At 30.1% G+C, this 19,665-nt stretch overlaps 1 protein-coding gene across 2 annotated transcripts in view; it reads left to right on the forward strand.

The window, feature by feature from the left end:
- LOC136984007 (uncharacterized) overlaps positions 1 to 7,801 on the forward strand; it is a 59,059-nt gene extending 51,258 nt beyond the window's left edge. For both annotated transcript variants that reach the window (XM_067280907.1, XM_067280908.1), the window contains exon 13: positions 4,970 to 7,801. In XM_067280907.1, coding sequence (XP_067137008.1) covers positions 4,970 to 5,781 — 812 coding nt within the window. In that variant the 3' untranslated portion in view covers positions 5,782 to 7,801. The remainder of the gene's footprint in view (positions 1 to 4,969) is intronic.
- Positions 7,802 to 19,665: the final 11,864 nt, after the last annotated feature.

A 19,665-nucleotide genomic window follows, 5' to 3' on the forward strand; every position in this document is an offset into this window, starting at 1 on the left:
TTGCATTATGTTGGCAAACCAGAGAGATACATACAACAGGTCTGAGAAATGGTGTGTGTCTTCTGTAATGTCACACCTGATTATCTACAACTTTTTTATTGTCAGTATAGGCAATCATTTTGAACATGTTCTTTAACAAAATAAAGTACATTTTTTTGTGTCAATTTCTGCAATATTGATTTTATCTTTTACAATCATAGAGTTTTTATGTTATGCAAAATTGTCTTAAATTGTGAGTCCCTTTGGTTATTTTAGTGCTAGAATAAGCTTGTACAACATGCATATATTCATGCAATGCTGGAAAGACTTTTGCTTCTTGACAGATGCTTGAGTGGCCATCCTACATGTATGCATTTGTGTTTAATGAAATATAAAATTTTAAATTGATTTTTAGATGTAAATAATAATTGAGGAAAAGAAAGCTGACCAATGTAATGTAGACATAATATTTGTTGATATAACACTTTGCTTGCAGTTTTCTCATATAACTAATTTTTGTAATGTGTACTTTATGATAGAGTAAGCTGAAACTTTATCAGATAACTCAGAATTTAGTAGATTCAATTAAAACATATCTTTTAAGCTTCTAAATTCTGGAATACCACATTCTATATGTTTGTGTTTATATACTCATAGAACTCATATACTCATATGCATATCACAAGGGCGTCGCCAGAGGGGGGCAGAGGGGCAGTTGATCCTCCCTAGACATGCGAAAAAAATTATTTAAATGCTAAGTCATTTATTGCCCGATTTATAATTCCCGCGCAAAAAACCCAAGAAGATTATGTTTTAATTAAAATAATCTTCTTAAGCTTCTTAAAATTTATAAATCGTTTTTATTTTACCTACATACAATTCATATCCTCTATCAATTTATATCATCTTGCCTCCCCTGGCCCATTGGCTGGCGACGCCCTTGGCATATCATCTCAACTTGGAACATGTTTTATTATTGTACTTTGTCGATTATGATAATTTAAACATTTTTTTGCAGATTTGGCTAAACTTAATCATTCATATAAAATTAGTTTTCATGCATTTTTTTTCTTATAATACTATTTTTATGCATTTAAATTCTTGATGTAAATAAGCAACTATGAAAAAGTCTAAAAGAAAATATTTAAAATTTTTGTATTTTTATTCATATTAGACTAGCAAATGAGCCTGGTGTTGTTTGGGCAAATGATTTGGATGATTTGGTAAATATTGTATGTTTGGAAATTAAGTTATTACTATCAACGGTAATCTTCAACAACCATAGTAATTGTTATATAACACACATTTCTAATTGCCGAGAATCATTTTACTGCTTCAAATGAACGTCTTCAACCTGATCGATTTTCTGGAATGTTTACAATTATTTTATAATCGAACCAATATGCAATAACAAATTTGAATTTAAAACGGTTCGAACATTTAGTTAAAAAATCAAAATATATAAAAATATTTATAACAAAGTCTGAAATGTTATCAATTTAATACACATAAGTACTCAATAAATACAAAACTCAATGAATACTAAATGTAGTTTAAAATAGAAAATCGCATCTAAAACAGTACAGTAGAAGCCATTCTTCGGGTTAAGCCTCAATCCTCTCCCTCTCCCCCCGCAGGGGAATTTTGAAAAATCCCTTCTTAGTGTGCATTTTTACGACGTACCCTAACTGTGTACCAAATTTCACCACTTTTGGTTCAGCAGTTTACTCTGGGCGATGATAAATCAATCATTCAATCAGGACATGTAATTTTATATATTTAGATAGTAGTGAATATTTATTATTTTGTGTAGAGTATACAAATATCTGTAGTAATAAATAGAACTTACAATTCCTGTTAATTTTTCCAATATAAAGATATTTATCTTAAATGTAAAATTAATTGTCAAAATTCTTTTTTTTCTTTATTTTATATTCTGATGACCAAAAAAAGTAGAACCAGTTTCATTTAGAAACTAAAATGATACAAGTTTGATTGCTTTTTTAAGTTAAATATTAAAGAATTTCATTCTTTATAAGTATTATAGTAGATATATAAATGATAATGATTTTACATTGTTGTTGATCTGGATCAATGATAAGTAAACATGCATAAACCAAAAATAGGAAGTTTTATTCCAATGAGTCCAAAGTGTATGTGCCACGCTGTGAAACTTATATTTAATTTGTGTGATAAAATAAAAATGTTCTTGAGTAGGCCAATTTATGATATTTGTCTAAATGTAAAAAGTTATGCAGATGTTTATTTGAAAAACCATAACTCTTATTATCTGTTATGTAGAACTTATTACAAAACATTTATAAAAATAAAATATAATGAAATATTTCTTAATTTAGTTTGTTTTAAGATTGATATTTAAAGTTTTTCATTTAATTAATATTTTTTTTTATGTGAATATTTTAAGTTTTCTACGTCCATCTATTAATAAATGAACTTGATAAACCTATAGAAACTATTTAACGTGAAAGTTAACATGAAAGTAAACTGTTAATGCTAAATTGATCAGTTATTTTAACTCATAGATTTTTCAAAATGATTGATATACTTCATAAATCCACAATTATACAAATATCTTGCTTTTTGTAAAGTACTTTTGTTCTGATATTTGAGAAATGATCATTTCTTACTATGAAATGGATTATGATATTTTTCTAGATAGATTTCGTAGTGATGCAAGCAATACACCTTTTAACAGTGGGTAAAATTGGAAAAATGTTAACCTATTGTTAAAGGTGTATTGCTTACTTTGTTAGTTTAACTACATGGCTACAGGTTCAAGTCCTACTCCAGACAAATTCTTCTCTTTCCAGAGTACTCTAAATTAAAATTAATTAATTTATAATTAATTGAGTGATGGTGGCTTAACTGCAAATATGTCTAGCCAAATTGCTTTGTTTCAGCTCATTAATTAGCATTAATACAGCCTGATAAAAATCTGGCATATCATTTGGTAAAATAAAGAGTTTGTAATTGAGTAAAATTTCATTAAGTCTAGATAGTGATGTTTAAGTCTAATGCAAATGTAGGATGATTCAAAAGAATGGGAAATTTTTAAATGTGTTGTGGCAGCTGTGGGAAACAGGTGGCAATAATTGACATATAAAACTCTGCTATCAACATTTTACCATTTAGTGATTGTGGAAAAATGGAGTATGCTTATTATGCCATTGCAGTCAAAGCATATTACATGAAGAGCAGTGTGGAGATTGCATGTAAAGAATTTTATCAGCATTTCAATATAGGATGGCATTGTTGTGTTCCATCAGCACATGCAATTAACATGAGTCCATAATTTTGAGAAGACAGGTTTATCTCTGAAAAAAATCTGTGGGGAGACCTGAATCGCTTGTATAGCAGACAATATTGAGACTGTTTGAGTTGCTATCATAAATCTACAGCATTCAGCTTGACTTCATGTAGTGTTGCTACAGTGCATCATTTGAGTGTTCAAAGAATACCATCATTGGATTTAAGGTTCCATCCATATAAGTTACAGATGGTCCTGCAAATGCAACCTGTTAAGTCATGCAAATGATGTATGCAGAGAAGGTGGCCATCTATCCAATGTCTTCAAGAAATAAATTGTAGGTGTGAAATTCATCAATGGTATACTCTGTATTATTAACTGGCATAAATAAATGTTTCTAAAGTATTTATTCTCTTCCATTAATGTCTAAAACAAAATTTCCTATTCTTTTGAGTTACCCTGTAGATATATCCAGTGATAACAGGAAAATTTGTCCTACACATTTTTATTGGAGCAATACATAAGGATGATGGAGTGTCAACATACTAATGAAGAGTTCCTCACCAACCTTCAGAGCAAAGTTAACAGAATTGCATGCACAAAACTGGCTGGGTTATTAGGGTTAAAGCATGCCATAATCCATTCCCCAGGCATCTTGAGGCTATTTCCATTTGCAAAGATACACAAACAGGGCCAACAATTACATCCTATAGTGGATAAGGCAAGGTCACCTTCAGGTTTGGAACACCTAAAACATTACAAATACTCCAGAGCCAGTGCAAAAGAACTGATAAATGAATTATAGGGTATTGTGTTAAAGGATAATGAGTACATAACAATTTTCGATTTTGTTTCAACGTATCCATCAGTGAGATTAGAACCATGTTTTTACAACCTCGGAGATTTCTTTCTTAATATAATATTTTCAATCATATCATTGACAAGTATTAAAACTTATGCACTTGTTATTCTATAGGAAAATTCATTGAATGGTTACGATACCGCACATAAATAGTCTCCCATGGAAGACAAATTCTGTTGTTCTTTTACTGCAACAATTATATTACATTATAACGTTTTAAAATTAAATGGCTCCTTCATTAATTATTACATAATGCTTACTTATATAATAACACACTAAATTTAATTTATCATAGTGTTGAGGGGATGAAATGTGGGGTTTTCCAGTTTCATTTGAATCTATATATTTTGTGGGAACCTAGAGAGTAACTAAGAAAAATTTAGTCTGGATTGGTCAAAGCATTTAGGAGTTAATAGGATATATACAACTATTCTATTATATATATATATATATATAGCTAATGATAAATGGAGAAAAATACTTTTTCTCATTGTACATATTTAGAGAATTATAAATGCATTTCAACAATTACATACAAAAAATAATTGTTTACTTCTATATTATGTTTCTATCTAATTTTTAACCCTAGTCTTGGATGTTTAATAAACAAAGATTTTTCCTTTTCTTTGATGACGACGACGATAATAACAACGGCAACTCATCTATTTTGGATTGTGGTTAATTAAATAAAAGTTTGAGAACATTCTGTATTATTTTTATGGTTGATTTAAAAATTTTACTTGAAATACTTTGAATTACATAATTTGTATAAAAAATAGAATGTTAATTTTAAAAATTGCAGTATTTTAAATATTATAAAATTATAATATAATTAAAATTAATTTTTTTTCCTTATTTAGCTAATTGCCATATTGAAAGATGTACAGATTCACCAGAGAAGAAGATGAAGCATGTTTCAAATTTTTCTAAACAGTTTGACAGAAGTAATCAAACCAGATATTGCAGAGATATTAAAACAGATAATATGAATACACATATAGTCAAAAACAGTCAAGTTGCCAAAGTGCCTCCTTTCACAGTGAAAAATGACTGTAAATCTCCTATTTCTCATAACGAATCTTATCACCATACTTTACCTTGTGATAATAAACATTCCATTGACGTTTTGCTAACGCCTGCAACAGGCACTCCGGACAGTCAAAAAGATCTCGTGGCCGAAATTGATGCAGATTCTAGTTTAGTAAGTCACTGTCTCCAAGAGGCAGAAATGTTGGAACAAGAATTATCTCGGAAATTACAAAGACAACAACAGGTCGTCACCGGAGGAACTGCTCCCACTTCCGTTACAGAATGTACCTCACCGAAACTACCTACTTCCAGAACAAGGCCGACCGGTTTACACAAGTCTTCGATTCAAAAACCATCGGGAGTACCATCTCGAGAACGTAGTCAATCCGGCGGATCTCTGCGTTCGTCTCCTTACCAAAATACCACAAGCGGTAAATGCATACCAAAAATTGAACATTCCATAAAAGATCACAAAAATACTTCAGGCAGACCATCGCTGCCCAGACCAATTTCCTCCAATCGACATTTTCGTTCCATGGAAAGCGTTGTATCTCATTCCAGACAGACCGTACATTCTACAACACAAAGCAGATACCTTCGATCAACTAAAAGCAAAACGGCAGTTCCAAGAAAAGAAAATTGATTCTTCTAGTTCAGATAGTAAAAAATATGCGATAGTATAAATGCATTTAACTTTTAAAAAGTAAGATGTTTTTCTCCAATTAAATTGGATTGCACCAAGATTCTTGGTTTTTTGCAGTACTCTATATAAAATGTTTTAATAGCAATTGACAGTTGACAATGCTATTATTTGTATATAGTTTTGCCAAAGGTTTTATCTAGTTAGATTTGGATGTTTTTATCCATTTCTTGTTATATTTAAAGCTGTTGTGCTAGTCAGTATAGTTGCATGTTTATTCCAGAAATCTCAAATGAGTCATCTTCACTAGTCATTTTCTTTGCTTTTAAATATATATATATATATATATAATGCAAGTATATATATATATATATATATCTACACATACAAATAAAAGAAATAGAACTAAAATTTATTTTAATAAAAAAAACAATGCCCTATTGGTTTTATTTTAACTGTAATTTTTTAAAAATGAAATAGTTATAGAGTGCCTTGTAAATTTTGTGCTGTATTTTTTTATATATATAAATAGTTATGTTAGCTGAGAACTCCAGCTATATTATTTTGTTTTCTTTGTTTTTTTATATGTTTTAAAGATAACTTTTAGGCACAATTACAGAAAGAGAAGTGGGATAACAGTATTGTTTACACATTTTTGGAAGGATATTTTTCAATCAAGGGATTTATATAAAGAATATTCAATTTCTTTTTTAAAAGACTCTAAAAAAAAGCATTTATATTTATAATTATTTTTTATTTTAATTATCTGTTTTTAATTTATTCAGTTTGTTAGAATTGAATAAATAATGCCAAATATAATTTATCCATATTTAATTATTTAAATAATATACAACTTAGAAATGGTATAGTGTAGCTAAAGTAATGTTTACTATAAAATATTATTTTATTTTAGTTTTTTTAAAGAATGCTCATTTTATTTTTAATTACAGAATAGTACAAATATTAATTTATGTTTGCCAAATATTTTAGAATGTCCCCAACCTTTAGTCAAAAGCTTTAAAGAATAATTAAAAAAAAAATTTAGGATCAGTTTTATTAAGAAAAATGTGCACAAGCCCAAGTTAAACAATAAAAAAGTAATAAAAAATTTTATAAATAACTGAATATTTGATGTAAACAGACTGTTACCTGTGTAGCATTGCTATTGATTGGGGACCGTTCAATTAATAATAACAATAATAATAATAATGAAATTTTGAATATTAATTAATGTAAAAATATATTTATTATTTTTTTAAATTAAAAAGTTTAAAAAATGTACTGTGACAAAATTTAGTTTTGCTGAATTTATAAATTTATTACCAAAAAGTTACAAATATTTGTGTGTTTTTTACAGTCAGATCTGATAAAATCTTCATATATGAATGTGAAAATCAATTTTATACAAATATTTTCTATCACTTTTATATATTTATTTAAATAAGATTTGGTATGGTCGAAATAATTTTGAATAATTTTGATATGACTTCCATTTCCTTTAAGTTAACTTGCACAATGTGTTGATTCCAAAAGAGTAAAATCTAAATTTTAAATTTATCGGATTTCCTGCCTGAATCAACTATGCATATAATTCTTCCGTTTGTCGTGTTTTAATTTAAAAAAACCTATTAGTAATGTATAATAAAAGAGCTTAAATTTATATGGTATAGATACACATGTATATATACCTTATATATAAATATACAGGGTGTCACATAAATCTGGGCCCGTAGGAGTTACGTCGACGTTTATTTATTTTTTTACAGGAGAAGCACGACGCTAAATAGATAAGAACGAGTTCGAGTTATTTTGACGAGGAACCATAAGTCAGTGCGAAGTTTAAAAGACCATTCGATCCAGATTATTGTATGCGATTTGCGGGAAGTCTCGATATGGCCCGTCGACTTTTTGCAACTTCACGCTAACTGCAAACCCCACCGTCAAAACAACTCGAATTCATTTTTCCTTATTGGGCACCGCGCTTTATCTGTAAAAGAATAAATAAAATATCAACATAAATCCTGTGGGAGACTTATGGTATACTCTGTATACAAATATTATTTTAACTGTTAATTTTATACTATCATGTGTACATGTTTTTGTCTGTAAAAAATATCCTATGTTTTTGCATAGTATGGATTTTTATACACATTTAAGTCAACATGTTTTATAACCCTTAGGTTGTCCAATGTTATATATTTCCTTCCATTTTAGAAGAATTTCTTAAGGAAATGAATGTATTAAGAATGATATATGCCAAGATCTGTCTGTCAAGAATCTATATTGTAGAAAAATGTACAATTGAAAATGTAGATGAGATATTTTTCTCTAATTCATAAAAAAAACAAAAAAAAAACAGATTATAGGGTAGTTGTCTTTTATATACTTTTAATATAAAGCTAATGTTAAGTTGCAGCTGTTTTAGAAGTTACATTGTGGTGATTTATTTTTGCTTTAATATAATTATTGAAGTATTTTTTGTGCTGTAAATGTTTAAATTATTATTCAAATGTTTGTTTTCATTTTATGTTGATTTTCCTAACATATTTTGAATTGTACTTGAATATGACTATGATAATGTACAGCAAGCTTATGGTAAATGCAAAAATGTCATTACACATTGTACATGTGCATAATATATACAATTATTTCAAATGTTTCGTCTGTGTCTTGTTTTATTATATTTAAATACAACTAAATTTCTCAAATTTAATTAAAATATTATTGAAAACTTAGAAAAAAAAGTTTTCAATAGTAATGAATTTGTTAAGACCTTATTAATAATAAACTGAATATGAAACCCATAATTTGGCAATCAATCCCAGTGATATGTTCCTAAAACTGTCAAAAAATTTTTAAATATTGTACTTGCAACTGTTTTATGATTAAATAATGAGAAATTATCACTTATTTTAAATAACATTATTGTATAAAACGTGATTTAATGAATACATTTACGTGAAATTTACAAGAATGGTACAACTAATGGTACCATAATTAAAATTGAAGAATTGCAATTCGTTTTTACGTTTTATTTTTGAAGTAAGACTTCAAAAATAAAACGTAAAAACGGAGGATAATCTAGCATATATTGTAATTAACGCTGAAAATCATGGGTGCTTCATAGCAGATAAGTAAACAAAGTTTGTTTGCCATATAGAAGCGAACCATAATTCTCGTTCATCACTGCAATAAGAAACTAAAGTGAACGGGTAGGAAATTATTACGCAACATGCCATAACCGCTTGGAATACCATAAATTATAATTTTTCCATTGTTTCGCTATCGTTTACCGTATCCTAAGGATTACAGTCTTGATGTATTCGGCAAAATTTTCGAGTTAAGTATCCCAGTTATAAAACATTTCAGAATTGACAAAAACCATCACTCAAACCCCTTTTCGAGGGCGGCTCCAAGCTTCAGAAGTTTTCATAGATAATTTGGCCGGTTTATTAGCGAGATTGAGGCCGAAGTTTTAAACGCGAAAACGTGTACGTCGGACGTTCAGCGCCGCTTTCCTGTAAGCCTAGAAGTTTGACAATGATCAGTGGAATCGTGCTCGACATTCCAAACGCCATTGTCAAACTTCTAGGCTTACTAGAAAGCGGCGCTGAACGTCCGACGTACACGTTTTCGCGTTTAAAACTTCGGCCTCAAGCCCGCTATTATCTGCCGGCTGCTTCGTTGCGGCTTGATCAAACTATGGGAACATGAAAAAGAACATGTCGAATGGAAAGTATTTTTAAAAAGTTGTGATGTAGAAGAAATGTAACTACGAAGTGAACTGTTCAGTAGGAAATGATTTTCTTATAGCAATTTAACAAGAGTAAAAGAAATTGCCGAGAATTTTATTCGTAGATTTGGATTATTCTGATTAAAAGTGATTCTTTTTAAAGCGTAAAAAATAACCGATTAAATAACTATGAAAACTTTTAATACACTAAAAGAGAAAACAATCCCATTTTCAAAAAAACTGCTTCAGCACTTTTTAAAATTCCATCCCGTGGGCTCTTATAAAAGGGTCATTTTCATGGAACCTTTAGCAAAGAGAAGATGTAGAGCCAATCACAATTCACCAGCTTTAATGGTGGCGACTGAATGGTGATTGACGAGCCTGACATATCTAGGATAATCAATTTCTGATATTCCTGACCTGGGTTCGAACCAGGTTTCTCCTCAGAACAGGCTGGCGCCTTTACCGTCTCGCCCTCCCAGGAACCTCAGTATCTTTTTAGCATTATTTGAAAAATATTTAGATTCAATATTACAATAACTTCGTGATGAAAATCTAAACTGTCTAAAGATAAAATAAATCGATATAAATTTTCAACATTTAAAATTTTTTAAATTAAGATAAAATCATTGTAGGGCGTCCGAATGATTAGAGTGGCAACTTATCGCTTTGGGAAAGCGGTATCTTCTTTTTTTTAAACTCTGTCCTGTGGGCACTAAGAGGACCTCTTTTTGCAAGCCCATTGTCGATTCGGACAGACCCACAATGGGGCGGCCGGGTGGTGAGGGAGGCCCAACGTATCAGGACGGACCACTCCTCGAAAAATTCCTGGGGAATTTTTGACCTTTCCGGATTCTTTGACCTTTCCGGATTCAATCCCGGGCCCCCAGAGCAGTAGGCTGCCACCTTGTCCGCTCGGCCATCCGGCCATCTACGGGACGCGGTACGGGTTGAAGAACCTCAGTTTTCAGGAAGTGGTCCGTTCGGATCCTCCTTCCTCGCCACCTGGCACTTCATTGTTAGCTTGGTCAAATAGATAATAAGCTTATAAAATAACCATCTTAGTACCCATACGGCGAAAAAATAATTATGTACATATGTTGCATTATGAAAACAATATTTTATAATAATAATAATAATGATTTATTGTATAAAACACTATACAATAAACGTTTGAATGGAAGAACAATGATGTCCGGTAATGAAGGCGATTATTTTTACGTATTATTGTCACAAAATTAATGTTCATCTAGCAGAGAAAATATCTAAAAATGTTATTTAACTTTTCATAATAAAGGCTATATAATTTTTTATTATCATTTTCATAAGCCTATAACACTAAAGGTATCCCTCGTATAACACGGTAATTACATTCCGAAAAAGTGCCGTGCTATACGAAACAAAGTACTAATGCAAAACATGGTGTTACGTTCCAGAAGTTAACAAGAGTATACTATTCTTTTTCGTTAGAAAAAGAAATATATTTATTAAAGCAATCGATAATTTATTTCCAATCAATAATTAACTAAAAATCACAATTAAAAGTACTGTATTACTTATTTTCTTTAATCATAAAAGAATGTTATTAATCAAAAATTTGTTCTAGGTGCTTCTCATTCATTCAATCGAGTACTGAGCGATTTTTCTCTAGAATTTGTGTTCGAATACAGAATTGTTCGAGTTTGGAACAGTTCGAGTACCGAGATACAGCTGTATTTCGTCCGTCATTTTTATGAATGAAGTAATCATTCGTAGTAATACCTATAGTTAAAAAAAGTTTAATAACACTTACCTAAAAAATGTTTAAATAAACTTTAGTAAGTACGAAGATTAATCTATAAAACCAAAATACAGTGACAGTCTTAAATACTAACGTCTGAAAGCAACATATTTTTCATATTTTCACGTTACTGCTGTCCTATTACTATGAGGAATCCTACATGTTGTTTGATCCGGACTTCTATGGATAATTCAGATAAGGGTATCGTTAGGCTTTAGGGATTTTTATTGAACCAACATCACTTAAAATTAGGTTTATTTACGACAGACATATCATCTATTGATATATTCAAAGTGATCGTAATTAAAATAACCCTATTTAACTCTGCCTACGGAGATACTTAACAGTCAAATACAACCGAGTTTGGTATTACGACATTTCAGGAAATGCAAAAGACATTCCCATAAAAAATTACTGTAAAAACTCACCACTATGGCACTTTTGGCGCTGGAAGCAACAAATGTTTATTTGTATGCTGTAATCAGAGATCATACTTCTCAATGGTTTTCGCATTCTTAACCCGTCGGGATTCGATTTCGGATTCCCCAGAGCAGTAGGCTAATGGTCTAACCGTCTAGGCCATTCTGTTGTCTGTAATTTAGGGATTAGAAATTCGGTAGTAACAATTCACTTAGATTGAAAAGAGAGGATAAAACCGTTTAATTTTACTTTAATTTCATCCATATGTTAGGATATATCGAGGATTAGTTAACGATATCTATTTTAATGCGTGATTCAGTTACGGGCGATAGAAGTGAATCATTGACAAGTTTTTCTAAAATCCTTTCTCCTGTTTCATCATATGAGAAGATTTTGTAAACAGATAAGAATTAATACATTTTTTAAGCATTCTTATTTGATATTATCATCGATTTCGGATAGGCCCACTTTATTATTGATTCATTTTCCTCTTTTTTCTGGTTGAAGAAGCATTTTTGATAACGTAATATGTCAAAATCTATGAATCATTATTAAAGAAATATGAATGTTTTATTTTTTGATGATAATTTATACTGTACTTAAAATTATATATTATTTCATCCACGTATATTCACAAATTTGCGTAGAAAAATTAATTGGAAATATTAGGCTGTCTCCGTTATTGTTAAATGTTTTGATTTCATCCAATTTAAAAATACGATACGATACAATTTAATGAGTGTATTAAATATAAAACTCCCTTGATGTAACGATAAATTAGATAGAGTTTAGTGTATAAATCCTTCTCCTGTTTCCCATATCTGGGATTAGGCTTTTACTTGTTCTGTACCCATCAGTGACCAAGTGGATAAAATCATCGAAGGCTGATCGCGGGTTTACGCCTCGCCAACGAGTGGTCGCGTGGAGTTTTTCGTGTTTTCTTCAGATGTCTAACAGCTAAATGGGGTCCAGTTTCCTGTAGAAAGTCTTTCCGAGAGGTATCCCCCCATTAGAGATCGCCCATATACTGCGTTACCATATTCCATCTATCCATCCGAGTGGGCGGAAGGGGCGGCATTTTTGATTAAGGAAACTTTCTATATTATCTACATAACACCAACTAACAAACAAAATCGATTTTGATAGTATCATAAATGATTTTACTAGTATACAAATATATTTTTCTAGTAAAAAACAAGTAAAATATATTTGTAATTTTGTGTTTTAATTTATAAATAAAAGAAATAAAATTATTTCTTTTTTAAAACTTAGTTTTCAAATTGTATTTGAATAGGTTTGATGTGTATTATGTATTTCCCAAAGAAAGAGCGGCAATTGAAGAAAACCACTCGGGGTGGCTCAAGCTGGACTCTGGTCTCCTCACCATATGATCATACCATCATAACCTGCTTTTCACTAACTTTTCTTCTAGAACCATCCATCATTAAAGACTTGGATTAAATTTTCATAATCAATTGTCCTTCCTAACACCAGTCTCTTTTAGTCGCCTGGTACGACATACAGAAGATATGTTGGTTCTGTTCTTCCTGGTCCCACAGGGGAGAATTAGTGGGCTACTTAAATAAGTAAATACGTATCGAGAAAATCGGAAAACTTTAACTTTCTTTCGTAAGAATTAGGAATTTTACAAATTAAACAGGCTTTAAAAATAAATTGTAATTAAAAATTAGATCAGTTTAAAAGACACAATGAAAAATGAAACTTAATAAATGAGTAATCAAATTATTTAGACATTTCCAATTTTATTGGATTTCCTCATTTTCATAAGCATGAAAGAATCAGTTAAATTAAATATGTCATAAACAAATGTCGACTAAAACGTGAAAATGCATTTGCGTATATACGGAACATTAAAAATATTTATATAAAGACTTAGAATTAGTTTTCAACATTTCTCATTAAAATGGGAAAAAACCGCGGTTATTTAAGGTTTGATAAGATATGGTAACACTTGGGCAATCTGTCAAGGAGGGGTACCACCTGGGAAAACTTTCTACGGAAAACTAACATTTTACTAGGTGTTAGGTACGTAGAAACCTCGAAAACCACATGCCAGCATGAACCCGCGACCAACTACCAGTGCTCAAGTGGTTTTATCCACTCGGCCATTAAGTATTACTAAGTGGTTTTATCCACTCGGAAATACGCGATTGTTTAAGTGCTTATAGATAATTTTCAAGTGAAGATAATATTTATTTATTAAAATTAAATGAATCCTCTTTTTACAACAACCGTATTAAAATCATATAAAACGGAAAGTTTCGTAGATTCAGATTATAAATACGTTAGAATAATTAAATGTTATATTACAGTTATCAATTTATATTAAATATCTCATGTAATATCATGTAATTACTACTGTATAACTGTCAGATATATTTTACATTAACTAAAGCCTTGATATAGGTCAGAAAGCCAAGGCACCAGCTCACCGCTCTGGAAGATCCGGGATTTGTTTCCCATTGAGCATTTGTGCAGTTGCAACACTGTGGACAAATCTATCGCAGGATAGCATAGGTGCATCTATGCCTACGTGTCCAATCGTATCGTTGCACGTATTCAGGCAAGAGGTGGTCCTACAAAAGTATTAAATGTAGGGGAGAGTCGTATAGCGCCAACCGTCTTACAGTATCGACCATTACTAGTTTTTTGCTACTGGAGCTAGGTAGCAGCATTCTACAGATACATGCAAAAGAATATCATATTAATGTTGTAAAATTAGTTGTTCCAGGAATCTTACATTGGTTACAACCAAAAATATTAAGGTGGTCGATACGGCATGACTCTCCCCTAAATTTATCCTGAAAAAGTAAATATTAATCTTTTAATTCCTAAAGTGAATCGACAAAGAGTATTTTTATCTAATAAATTCCGATTGATTTTGGCTAAGGAAGAAATTGTATAACTGAAAAAGATATCATTCTTATAATTATCATTCTTCTATAATTAGGACGAAATGAACCGGATAGAAGCAATTATATTCATTTTTTTCTGATGTATTGTGAATCATTAAACTAGAACTAGTGAATATAATTTTGAAGCTTCTATAAATTACTTTTTCTTTCACTAAAAAGTGAAAGAAAAAGTAGTACAAAGTTGTCAACATTTTTGGAGCGAATCTTTTAACAAAGATAGAAATTTCTTAAATCGAAATTTTAATTTGTCGTAATGAACTTATATTTAAAAATGATCAACGCTGCATCTTCATTAAAGTACTTTCACAATATTTAAAATTATTACCTTTTAGATTTCTTTGAAGGAAATAAGGAAAAAAATATTTGTAAAATATTAAACCAGGCAAGTTAATACTATAAATAGTTTTAGGCTAGTTGTAGAAATATAAACGAAACTTTAATTCACTATTCGATATTAACAATTAAAATGGCAGAAGCGAACATAAACTGAATTATTGTCCATATAAAAATAACGGCCTACCATAATTTTGATACAGCCTGTTATTGATCATATCAAAATTATGGCACTAATTTTATTCCGAAGGACGAGGACTAAGAAAGAACGAAAGAATTGTGCGCGTATAATTGAATTTTTTTCAAAACATAAACAATTTTACCGAAGATATTTGAAAATATGAATTGATAAACCTTCGAAAATATCTAAATTTCAATAAACTTAAGCACATTACTAATCAACAATATTCACGGATAAACGAAAAAGTTAAAGATGTGCATTACTAACAGTTAAATATACAAAAATATATAATCAAAACTGAAATAAAGATATACATTTCAATAACATATATAATAATAGACTTACTTCTTATTTTCTCGAGCGCAAATTTTACATCAAATTGTCACAAATAGTTTCCCGCTATAAATACAGTTTGTCACAGTCTTAAATTTACGAGTCTCGTTAAATATTATGGTATCTAACAGGTGGCAGCACGAGTTACTGTAGAAGATCTATATAAGAAGGTCAGGTCACGCGTACTGGAGCCGCCATTTTGAGTCGCATGTTTAAAACAAACTTGTACGAGCAGTCAGTTTTATACGACATTAATTAAACTAATTTGTGCAATTTTACTTAAATTAATGTCGTATAAAACTGACTGCTCGTAAAAGTTTGTTTTAAACATGCCACTCACTAAGACCCAAAATGGCGGCTCCAGTACGCGTGTCCTGACCTTCTTATATAGACCTTGTTTTTTTTAAATGATCGTCTAACAATACATGACTTCACTAAATATTCATTAGGTATTTTTCATTACACGATTTAGGTTATAGCTAAAACATGGTTTAGAACAGTGGCACACTCAAGATTTAATCATGGGGGAGCCAAATTGAATTATACTGCTTTTTCCCCTGCCAGTGTTTTTTAAATGTGTATTGTTACATTCTTCGTTTATATTTCGAATGGAATTTAAAGATATTTTTAAGGGTCCTAATCCCTTCGATTATAATTTACTATTGGAGAACGACTGTTAAGCGAACAACTTATGCATGAAAATTCAAGAATAATTTTGAAAAATCTTTTACCTATATTTCGGATGATAAAACGCTTAAATTGCTGAGAAAATTACTTGAAAAATGCATTTTTTAGAAGAATATTTTAAGGAAAATTTTTAAATCTAATCCTTTTAGTGATCATCCATTTGTATTCTTAAAATTGGCATTTATAATTCATATACTCTATAAGAAATAAATGTTTATTTCTGGATAAAATATGGAGAAAAAATAATTAAGGAAAGAAACAAAGAGAGTGGAAATAATAAAAAATATTTTCCTAATTATCCAGAAGACCAAAACTGAATTGACATGAATTAAGAATTTAAATAAATAGTTTCTATTTTTAATCATGGCTGAACGGAATTTACTATAAGTTAATAATTTAATTTAAAAACAATTTAAGATATTAAATAATTTATTTTATAATTATGAAAACATTTCGCATTTATTACTTCATCCTCTCTCTTACGTATCCAAGAAGAATTTTCAATTATATTTTTTTAAATACTCGATACTAACGATGATTAAATTAAAGGATTATAGTTAACAATTTAATAATATTTTAGCATTCAATTAATTTACAAATGCAGAAATGAAAACCATTTATCACAAATACGAAAAACCAACTTGTCATCATGTCAAATATCATATGAAAGGTTTAATGTCAAGTAGGATTATTCAAGTACAAATTTCCGTAGTCAAACGTCGAATGCACTTCACACGACGTTAAATACCAATACAAATACTGGTTAATCGTAATTAAGGTATCCCTACTGAACGCTGTTTAGAGAGATATTTAGTGCTTTAAATCTGGCATGGTGACATTTCAGGAAATGCGGAAAACATTTCCATAAAAAAATTTGTACCGAAATCGATGTTTTGGCGCTTTTGGTATTGTAAGCCGTTTTGATCTTAATCCGAATGAATTTTAGTTGTAGGAGGATCATTTATGGTAGGTTCATTGCCTTCAGAATCAGAACCACATTGAACAAGAGTGGATAACACAACCGACACATTGGTAGGTAATTGTTGGTTCGTGCCTGACCGACGGGCTGGCCACACGGAGTTTACCACGATTTTGCACGTATCTAACATTTAAATAGGGATTAGTTTCCCACAGAAGACCTTCCGGGAGACAATCTCTTCGACAGATCGCCTCTTCGTTGCTTTATCCGATCAATCCAATCCACATTGAGCAATATAAGATCTCTGTAAATCTCTCTTAGATAGCGTTGAACACGGTCTCTTACGATCAACCGGTACTTTAACGTCAAATTTATCTCCGAAGTAGCGAATGAACCTGTATATAAATATACATAACATAATGATTAGTACGCGTTTGTAAATTATGTGCAGTATATGTAATTGACAGTGGCTCATATAAAAGAAATAATTATTTATCAAATCAAATATCCATTAATTTAATTAAATGTTATGCTTATATAATTATAATTTTCGTGTTTTTATTCACTCAACTTTACTTAAAATCTCTTCAAACGTCGATGATTCCACTTGCACAATACTTACATCACGAGTATTGTCTCACTTGTTTATATCAAAATCTTTCATTCTTTATGTTTATTTTTATCTGCATTTAGTTCTAATGTTATTGTTTAAATTCTCTTATACAAATACACATAAAAAATAGTGTTTATATATTTTATATAAATCCATTTTTTCAGTTAACAACTCATGTTCTATAATCAATCTTTTAAACTATTTCTAAGTATGGTAACCTATTCCATCTATCGGCCAACCAGTGAGTGGCCTATAGATAAAACCATTTAACTGGTAGTTGGTCACGGGTTTTGCGCCCCATACTATTACGTCGATAATTCATTATCTTAATTTTAAAACAATTTATATTTTCCCAATATTACATTTTGATCAAATTCTAATTTTTAGTGTTTTCATTCGTTTCACAAATCTTATATTTTAATTAGTCGAATTCTAACTATTCTCTTTGAAGTACAATTGTTTGAATTTGTTATCGGACTCGAATAAGATTTATACTTTATAACAAGTCAAATCTCGATGTAATGCCTTTCTAATTAAAGCAATCCTCTTAAAGCGGGAATATCCTCAAAAAATCCTCCACGAAAATGCACGATTTTGCATAAAAAATGACATTAATATCATCAAATTACACGACTTTCAAACTCCCAAACTTGAACTTATGTATACACCTCACTATTAAACATAATTCTTATCGTTCGAGTTATTTCGATTTAGCGCCACACTCGATTTAGTGACAATTTCAGGAACGAAGAATTGTCGGCCCTAAATCGAAGTTAAATTCAATTTATTTGGAAGTGAGCATTATCTATTTTGGTTCGAATTATGTTGAGATATTGATTGTGTGCAAGAGTAACTTTAAGTGTAATTAACGAAGAGTTAAGTCCTAAGAAAATATAATGGAAAAAACTGATTTAAACGAATACTTTTTATATAATATATTTTTTTTATCGTGTAAAAAACAATCATTCTTAAGAAGAAAACAAACGTTTTTATTGAATTTTTTTCCCCTCGTGCTTTTGTCCAGTCCGTTACTCTGAGAACGACAAAAATAATTACTTCCTTATATTGTGAAAACGTGGAAATAATTGGTTAAGTCGAATTTAGAACCACAAATCGGTCAACAGTGGTGAGAGATTGGTGCCAATTCGTTCTTCAACCTTGTTATCTCCGCGAGCGACTTGACATGATTTTTAAATGGTTAATGGAAAGGGAACGTTGTTCGTGTTTAAATTATCATAATTATTATTTGATTTATGCATTTTTATATAATTTGTTGTTAAAATTGAATAATCAACTGAAGACATTCTACAAAAATCTTCAATTGTCTCGTTGATTTAGCAATGGATCGCTTTGGAATAAAGCCCATTTTTAAGTAAGAGGAATTAAATATTAATAAAAATTCTATAATTTGAATTTAAAAAAAACACTCGTAGATTATATTAAAATATAGATTATACTGTTTAAACATCCTCCTAAATAGAACATTAACATTGATCACGCGTACTATTTAGAAACCTGTTTCTTTTTAGGAAGAAAATAGTTAAAATATTTATTTGCTGAAAAATTTGAACTAATTATTAAATAATTTAAATAAAAATATAGAGTAAAAAAGGGAAAACAATTGTTTCGAGTCTGTTTGACAATTATAGTTTATTGATGTTTTGAAGTCAAAAAGACACGATAAAGATCTTTAAAATGTGCTTCAAATAACCGAAATTTAATGAAGAAAGTGAAAAAGGTTATTTAAGGAAATTACAAAACTCTGAGTAGAAATGATTCTCGTATGTCAATACAAGTTCTTTGAACTGAAAATAAAATGCGACCTTTCTTTTCCTCTAGTAACATTGACCCGCGATTCACGAGGAAAAGTAATTCATGACATAAGCATGTGACTTTATAACTAACTTATGCTTTATGATTAATAAAAAAAAAAAAGAAAGAGGTTATGTTTT

The sequence above is a fragment of the Centruroides vittatus genome, unplaced genomic scaffold (assembly GCF_030686945.1).
Source record: "Centruroides vittatus isolate TY-2023 unplaced genomic scaffold, ASM3068694v2 contig_900, whole genome shotgun sequence".
Taxonomy (NCBI): domain Eukaryota; kingdom Metazoa; phylum Arthropoda; class Arachnida; order Scorpiones; family Buthidae; genus Centruroides; species Centruroides vittatus.